General features: G+C 38.9%; 1 protein-coding gene across 2 annotated transcripts; it reads right to left on the bottom strand.

Moving 5' to 3' along the window:
* Positions 1-4,632: 4,632 nt before the first annotated feature.
* On the bottom strand, positions 4,633-8,512 carry LOC116171994 (uncharacterized protein K02A2.6-like). 2 transcript variants are annotated; one of them, XM_031489076.1, is made up of 2 exons: positions 6,784-8,512; positions 4,633-6,222 (listed from the first exon to the last, which is right to left on the bottom strand). In XM_031489076.1, the coding sequence occupies exons 1-2, from the start codon at positions 8,504-8,506 to the stop codon at positions 4,772-4,774; spliced, it is 3,174 nt and encodes a 1,057-aa protein (XP_031344936.1). In that variant the 5' UTR covers positions 8,507-8,512; the 3' UTR covers positions 4,633-4,771. The 2 variants fall into 2 exon arrangements, with proteins under 2 accessions (XP_031344936.1, XP_031344935.1); XM_031489075.1 differs by having other exon boundaries at positions 4,633-8,046; positions 8,099-8,235.
* Positions 8,513-9,159: the final 647 nt, after the last annotated feature.

Here is a 9,159-nt window from a genome sequence, read left to right as displayed (position 1 = left end):
CCCACATGACAAAATTGTGCAACATTAGCGTTTAATAAACGTTTAATGGTGACTTGTAACGTTAGGGTATAAGTACCATTAACTTACTATTAACGTCACCGCGACTGCTAATGTCCGCCTTCAAGAACGTTTCTCTGTAACGTCTAAATACCTACGTTTAGCAAACGTTACATCATATAACACTTTATAACATCAGCATTTAACGTTAATTGAACGTTTGAAATAAACGCCAATGCGATGTAACTCTCTTATGTTGTATAAACGTGGTACAAAAATGTTTATTAAACAATACTAAATTACGTTTATATAATCCTTATACATTGACGGTTGGTATTATTAAAGTCATATTTACTATGTTGTAAGCTAACAGTGTTGTTAAGGAATGTCTTAACAACACCGTTAGCTGACAACAAAGTTAAGTCTGGCTTTATAATACCGCCCGTCAATGTACAAGGATGACATAAACGTAATTTAGTATTGTCACAGATTGTGTACTTTAATAAACATTTTTGCACTTTGATACTAAAGTGCACAATGTAAAAAAATTCAAATTCAAAATAATTCAAATAATTTTTTACCAGAAATTTAATGTATAAAAAATTATTTCATTCACATCAATCACTTCACAAAATTGTTAAAAATGTCCCACCATTATAAAGAATGCACAGTTACACACATATTTTCATTATCATCGAAAACTCATTCTAACATTACTGGTGTAATGTTCATTAGTTCCTCTTCGATTGCATTTTGAAGTTCCTCAGTGATGTGCAGACGATTTCGAAAAATATTGTATTTCAAAATCAGAAAAAAAAATCTAACGGGCTTAGATCTGGAGAACGTGGTGACCACAATCCTCTGCTAATTAATCGTTCATCGTAAAACTGTTGTTCGGCATCATGGAGTATTTGTAAATGGAAAATACCTTGTAGGAAAACGTTGGATATCAGGAAATTCTTGATAGAATTGCTGGCGACAGGACTGAATGGAATACGTCCATGTTCCATCCTGTAGACTTGCCCTTCGATAATGTTCCTTTAAGACGAACGCGTCATGTTTTGGTGAAAAAGACATTGTGGAAGATTCTAAAAAAGTAAGGTTATACATCCATAAAATAATTTACGTGTTTTACGTACTTTTACATACTGCTAACGCCTAGGAGGAACCCTGGTAGAACTGTTTGATTTAAAATAAAAAGATGCGTACAAGGTGGAAAATACAGAGAAATTCAACACGTAAAAATCGCCGTAAATGGATAGCTTATTCAGTTTATTTGTTGAAGTCATTGTCGTTCATCCTTGATGAAAAAACCACAATCGCCAATGTCTAACCCAAAAAACTCCACAATTTTTAAGCACTTAATTCAAACTATCCTCCACTTATTTTGAATCACATCACTCAATTCACAGAAAACCAGCATTCAACAAACATGTTAAACTGCAAATGAAGCTAAACCGAGTGATGAGTCACCGACCAGCTATTTTTTCGTTGCGCAATGCCCAAAGGCACATTTTTAATATTACAAGAACGTTACTGTAACTGTGCAACTTAACAGTACCAAAATGTCGTTGTTGTAATGTTAATCTTTTAAAAGTTGAACTAACGTAGTTACGTATGGTTCCGTCAACGTACGCAAATAACATCACATTCCTTAACATTATAGTGACATCGCAACAAGGTTTTGCATAAAAACGTTGTCAAAGTAATATTGGTATAACGTTAGCCTTCTAAATGTTATTTTAACGTAATAATGTCCCGTTCCAGCGACGCAAGTCCAAAAGGTTACAATTTTTAACATTACAAAAACGTCGTAACCACGGTTTAGAAAGAAAAGCCATTCAAGTATCGTTGGTATAACGTTAATGTTTGGTTTAATTGAGTTGTTTCAAAATGCAACATTCGTTTAACGTACCAAACGTTTTTTTAACATTGCTTGTCAAGTGGGGAAGGAGGTCTTTTTTGGATCGGTAACAGTAACGGCTGTTGATTGTTGATTGAATTCATTGGACAGCGCATTGTGCGATAAATATCATTTTGTATACCACATCATAGGTACAGACAGAAATTTAAAGCCAATTAATCGGTGTATTTACCAGTAACAAAACTCAGTTAATAAATTGGACAAAACTACATTCAACATCATCACATCTTTTTTGTATTTTTTTTATGAATTAAATCCATAATAGGTTTAAAAAATGTATTATCTCGTGCAGTCGGTAGCGTACAAAATTTGTAATTGTTTAGTGCTTATTTAATCGAAATCGCTTCAGTGGTTGAGATTTTACGAATTTTTACAGTTTTAAGTTTAATCTCAAGATTCATAACGCGCGAGACTAATTAAATCGTGAGAAGACAGGGCAGGAACCTCCAATCAACAGGACAAAAAAGGGCGTAACGCTAAGATAAGTGCTTACTTGCTTACTTACTCACTTACTTACTTAGAATTAAGGCTAAACTAAATTTAATTTAAAAGTGAACAAAGGGGAAAAGATAGAATAGAGAGGCGCAAGTCACTGGGAGCTACATTGAATATACCTACTTCGAATCGGGGTGGAACAAATTGACCCTTGGGAAAGGAAATATAAACTTGTCAACCGGAGACATATAAAGAAACTAAACCATAAATTACAATATTTAAGCTCTCAAATTTCGGTCTAATAGGCATGATTGACAAAAAAGGAAACCTTTCTTACCAAATTTCAGCGGCTTTTTTTTCCTGTTTTTTGCGCTTTTTACTTTCGTTAGTACCTTTAGTTTAGAGTCTCCCAGACACAATAGAATATACGAGGCGGTCAAAGATAGACTGAAGGGGCACGTCTCGGTGACTTAACAATTAAAAATTATCTCTCCTAGGTATCTCTTTTAGCGATCAATAAACAGCACCCACCACCCAAACCAGGATTAAGACCTTAAAGACAAGTACTCGTAACAGCGATCAAATAGAAGTACGATCAAAAGAATACATCCTAGAATGCATCAGTATAAATAAGGATGGGGACTGCCTGTTTGGAGCGATTGCGCACCAACTGAGGCGATTGCCAGTGACATCAGAGCCTCACAGGAAATTAACCAAATGATTAAAAAAGAAATCAACGCATACATCAGGGAAAACCTGGAAGATTTCTACCCACAATTGATAGGAGACGTAGACGGATACGTGGAGGGAAGAAGGAGAGAACCAGCAGGGTTGCGGAAATCGTAATCAAGAAGCACCGATGCATTGAGGTGGAGAAATTTGAAGGAAAAGCAAGAGTATATCAATGGCCCAAATCAAGATGAAAATAAGAAGACTAACAATCATAGGATGCCACATCCCCTCGGACAAAAGAGGGCAGGCGGAACTCAGAAATCGAAGTGAAACAACAAAAAAAAAGTGCGAAAAGAAGAAACCGGGGATCATAATAATTAATAATAATAATAATAATAATATATTTTAACCTTTTTAGCTATTTAACAATAGATGAGGCAAGTCAGTACAAATACATATAGTATATATAAAATAACAACAGATAAAACACGAATGAGACGTAGATAGACCAACAACAATTTAAAAATTAACTCATTACAACAAATACTACGTTTCTGAAAGAAGAAGAAACTCCTCAATTGTGTAGCAGCATTTTGAAACGAGGTAATCTTTCAGCGTCTTTTTGAAAAGTTTTGAGTCCTGAATCTGCTTTATATCAGCTGTCAGCGCGTTGTAGAGGTAACATCCTACGTAATGCACTGATTTTTTAAATTTGGTGTGTTGACATCTTGGTAAATACATATGGTGTCCTTTTCTGGTAAGGTGGTCATGATTATCGCGGTATCTTTTAAATTTACGTCTAAAAGTATGAATATAAAGCAAGATTTTGTATATGTATAATGATGTGAACGTTAGTATCCGACTGTTGCGGAAGGTGTCCCGACAAGATTGATTAAACTGGAGCTTGAAAATACGCCGGATTAACCTTTTTTGTAAAATGAACACACGGCTGGCTTCGGTGGCTTGTCCCCAGACAATAATATTATAGCTCATTACCGCCTGTACTTTGGCATAGTACACCGGGAGGAGAGCACTTTTGTGCATACAGTTTGTTAAACTGAGGAAAGCGTAGTGTAGTTTACTTAGTTGCGCACAAACCTTATCAACTTGTCCGGAGAAGGATAGTTTACAATCAATGACGGTTCCGAGGAAACTGGCATTTTCTGAAATGTTTATTTCATACTCTTGGTTTTGAATAGTTCGAACTTGCGCACACCATAGCTAAAGCATAGGCACGCCGTTTTATTAATATTTACAACTAGTCTGTTATTATAGCACCATTTTGTAAATAGTGAGAGCACTTTTTCTAATTTGGATGTTGCCTCTTTCAGAGAGGGTGCTGAGACGACGATGTTAGTGTCGTCCGCGTATACAAAAACTTTACAATGATCCGATAATTGATCGATCATGTCGTTAATGTAGATCAAGAACAGCAAAGGGGCCAACGTGCTTCCCTGCGGTGTTCCAATGCTGTTGGAAAATTCTTTAGAGGTCTTTCCATTTACATGAACTCTGAAGGTCCGGTTTGATACAAATGATAAAATCCAATCGTTCATTATTCCTCTGATTGTTATGTACGATACTTGTAAAATACGAAAATATAATTCAACATAATTACATTTATTGTGCACTGTCATTTTTACATACATATATACATGAAGTTCTCCCGGTACGGTAGGTTCCGTTACCAATTATAATAGTAAAATTCCCTAATACATTACAATTCTTCCCTCCTTTGTTTTCTTAATCAGGAGAGTATCGTCGGGGTGCATGCCGAATCCGCGTGGACCTTCGTTCAGTCTGGGGTAGAGTCGCGGCCTGGAACTCCTGTCGTTGAGGTACAGCTGGTGATCCTGGCGGAATCGCAACAGCTTGTGCTTCGGGTAATTCTGCAGCTCTTTCAGGAACCAGTTCAGGTTTATTATAGAAATGAACTCGTCTCTGTGCTGAAGAATTATCACTTGAAGATGTCGTCATAGATTGGTTAGAACTTTGACTAGTAGTTTGTTGGCATGACCGGATTTGATCAATATGACGTTTAAAGCGTTTACCTTCAAAGTCGATCTCGTAATGCAGATCACCTAGGCGTGTTATAATACGTCCAGGTAACCATTTATCCAGTCGTGGATTTCCAGATAAGAAGTAAACCAGGTGATTTGGTTGAAACACGCGAAATGATGGATTAAACGAGTTACGGTTTCTTTCCGTCATTCTGGTATACGTATCTTCGGGTCTCACCAAGTCTAGTCGCGAACGTATGACACGACCAAGGAAAAGAAGAGAGGGTTGTTGTCCTGTGGTAGCGTTTGGGGCTTTTCTGTACTGGCGTAGAAATTCATTAAGGTTTGATTTCAACGTATCTCGGTTAGTGCCCATTGCTTTAAGAGCATCTTTCACGCTTTGTACGAAGCGCTCTGCTTGACCGTTCGTTGATGGGTGATACGGAGCTGACAACTTGTGATATTTCACTCCACTCCACTGGAGAAATTGTTTGAACTCTTCAGATGTAAACTGAGGACCATTGTCCGAAACAATGGTGACTGGTGCGCCGTATGTTGCAAATAATTCGTCGAGGATGGTTATAGTTGATGAGGCTGTAGTCGACGCTGTTACTTTTACTTCAACCCACTTGCTATATGCGTCTACTAAAATTAGTAACATCATGCCGGCTACTGGCCCAGCATAATCAATATGCACGCGCTCCCAAGGCCCTTTCGGGTACTCCCAATGGTGTTCTCGAAATCTTGGAGGTACGTGTGCATGTTTTGCACATTCATTGCAAGATTTTGCGACCTGCTCAATTTCTCCATCGATCCCAGGCCAGTACACAAAGGATCGAGCAATTCCTTTCATTTTTACAATGCCGACATGTGCAGCATGTAGATCGTTTAAGATAGGTTGACGGAAGATTGGCGGAATGACAACTCGGTGTTCAAACAGCAAACATCCACCAGAGAGGGTGTAGTTCTTTTCGGGGGCCTTGTATCCATAGCGACCAAGATTTCGTCCCCTCTCCAACAATTGTACTATTTTCCCCAAATGATCATCCTTCCGCGATTCCCTAGATATGTCTTTAGCTCGAACAGGTAATTGTTTAATTTGATTTAGGGTGAAGTTGTCAAACCCGTCTTCTTCTTCCTCTCTCTCCAGTACGATTGATGACACAGCATGTGTTGATTTGTGGGTCGTTGTTACTGGTAAGCGAGAACAATAGTCAGCGTTTGTGTTAAGTTTAGTTGGCTTGTATTGAACATCGAAATTAAAATGTGACAAATAGTCGGCATAGTTCGCCATTCGACTAATACACAAAACTGGAAGAGATTTCGTAGGCTGAAGAATTTGTGCGAGAGGTTTGTGATCTGTTATTAAGACAAAATGGCGAGCATATATATAATAAAAAAATTTATCGACTGCCCAGACGATGGCAAGAGCCTCCTTATCCATTTGAGGATACCGCTGTTCTGTAAGGCTCAATGTGCGGCTTGCGTAAGCAATTGGCCTTTCTACACCATTGCTCAAGCGATGCGACAAGACTGCTCCTAGACCCATTTTACTTGCGTCTGTTGCCAATACTAGTGGGAGAGATGGATCATAAGGCATCAGGACTTGTGGCGAAATTAAAATATTTTTTAATTCGTTGTAAGCCTGTGTTGCTTCAGGTGTCCATGTAAATGATTCTGCCAGCAACATATCTCTGAGTGGACGACTTATCGTTGCTAGGTCTGGAATGAAATGATTGTAATAGGTTGCTTTACCAATGAACAATTCTAATTCCTCTGGCGTTGACGGTTTTGGTGCGTCTCGTATTGCTCGAATATGGCTGTCAGATTTGTGAATACCTCGTTCATCGATTTTGTGTCCTAAGAATTCTACTGAGTTTGTGGCGAAGACACATTTTGATCGGTTGAGGCGTAACCCATGTTGGCGCATTCGGTCCAGGGTGGCTTGAAGTGTTCTCAGCAGTTGTTCAAAACTTTCGGCAAAGACAAGGATGTCATCAAAGAAGTTTACGACATTGAGAAGGTCCTTCAAAACCGTTTCCATCCGACGTTGCCATATGGCTGGGATGTTCGCTGCTCCATAGATAGCTCTGGTCGGACGAATCAAACCATGGGTTGGTGTATTCAACGTCAATACTTCGCGAAATTTGTCATCAACTGCTAAGTGTGTATAGGCATCAGTGATGTCCAGATGACAGAAAAGTTTGGAATGCTTCATCCGAGCAAAAATGTGTTCCGCTTTCGGGATGGGGTGCTCGTCAATGATCATCCGTGGATTTACGGTTGGCTTATAATTCCCAGTGATGCGAATGTTACCATTTTTCTTCACTACTACATGAGTTGGCGAAGCCCACTCTGAATAATCGACCCTTTCGAAGAATCCAGCTGCTATCTTGTCATCGATCTCCTTAGCATATATGGAACGTAAGGCCAAAGGTATCTCTCGGGCGCGAACAAAAACCGGTGCTGCATCTGCCTTAAGGTGTACTTGAGCTGGTGGTCCGCTTAGTTTCCCTGCCGTGTTGCTGAATATGTCATCATATTGTGATAGCAAGTTACTAATTTGTTGCTGCTGCTCTCGAGAAAGTTGTGGCACCTTTGAAGAAATTGTATGGAGTTGATCACGTGAAGAGAATAGTTGAATAAAGTTGATTTCGTTAACAAAAGCCCTTATCCATTCTCGTCCAAAAAGAGAGTCATAATTCTCCTCCACAACATAAAGATCCAAAGTTCTTAACGTTTTGCCAACTGTAACTCGGACAGATGTTATACCAATACAATTAATACTATGTTTTGTATAGCTGCTGAACTGGCGGTCAGATTTCTTTAATGGTAAGTTAGGATTAATTGAATCTAAACGTTGTTTGCTCATAATGGCACAAGGTGCCCCTGTATCCAATTCCATTTTAATATCATGACCATCAATGTTTACGTTGATCATCTGCTTAGACATTCCATTTATCTCATTAATTGTGTTAAATTGATGGAGAATATCAATATAATTGGCCGGTTGAGGCGCTTCAATTACTTGGTTAGTGGTACTCTGAGCAGATGACTTTTTTCTACATACCTTTGAGATGTGACCTCTCTTGTTACAAGTGTGGCACGAGGCATCTCGAAAAGGACATTTGACACGTGCATGTTGACCACCGCACCCATTGCATGATGATTGAACATCATTACTGTTTTGGCCGATTCCTTGAGAACCCTTGAGGTCTTGCATTTGACCACGTGATGACGATCGCTTATGAAATTGAGACTTCTTGTGCTTGTTCTTTGGTGGCGCGTACCCTAGCTTGTTTGTACTTTCCACAGTTGCCGATGGGTGTGCTGTCCTCACATTATTTGACGAATTACGTGTAGCCTCCAATGTGTGTGCGATTTCATATGCTTTCTTAAATGATTCCGGGTTCTTTGATATGATTTCATCACACATTTCCCGACATTCCAGCCCATTAAGTAGTTGTTCGATTAGCATGCGGTCAAGAAACGCTGCATATTCACATTTGGCAGCTCCTTGTTTTAAGCGAAGGACAAAATTGGTTAATGATTCACCTTTTTGCTGAACAATATTCCGGAAACGTATGCTCTCTACATATTTATTTGTTGCACGATCAAAATGATTTATCAGTGTTTGTTTTAAATCATTATATGACACAGTTTCAGGTTCTGCTGGGCTAACAAGAAATTTGAGTGCATTATTTAGCTCAGAACCCATGTGAACACGAGCATACATTGCGAATTGATCTTCACGTACCTTACTTAGTTCGAGTGCCCAATCAAATCTCTTGAAATAGTCCTGTACCGTTGTACCATCTGTCGTACGATATTCCGACATAGAAAATCCCGGTGGTTTTGAGTGGGAAACTGTGGCCTCCGCCTGGACGTTTGGGTTTCCACCAGCATTTTCCCGCAGAGCGGTTGCAATTAATTGCGCGAATGATTGCAATAATTCCGGAGGTACGTTTGCCATATCGATTGTTTGAAGTATCCTGTACGTTAGGTTGATAAATCGAGTCCTTGATTACTATAATCATTGATTATACACGTGTATAATCAATGCTATAATGAATTGCGCGAAAGAGCAAAAGGCTTAGAGGCAAAAGGTCACTACACACGTGCAACGGAATG

The sequence above is a fragment of the Photinus pyralis genome, unplaced genomic scaffold (genome assembly GCF_008802855.1).
Source record: "Photinus pyralis isolate 1611_PpyrPB1 unplaced genomic scaffold, Ppyr1.3 Ppyr1.4_LG5, whole genome shotgun sequence".
Lineage (NCBI taxonomy): Eukaryota > Metazoa > Arthropoda > Insecta > Coleoptera > Lampyridae > Photinus > Photinus pyralis.
Note: the sequence above shows the minus strand (reverse complement) of the source record. Positions and strands in the feature narration are given on the sequence as shown.

What these genes read in the sequence shown, in the direction of transcription:
- LOC116171994 (XM_031489075.1), bottom strand. Translation starts at nt 7,981, where the DNA reads ATGTCTAAGCAGATGATCAACGTAAACATTGATGGTCATGATATTAAA.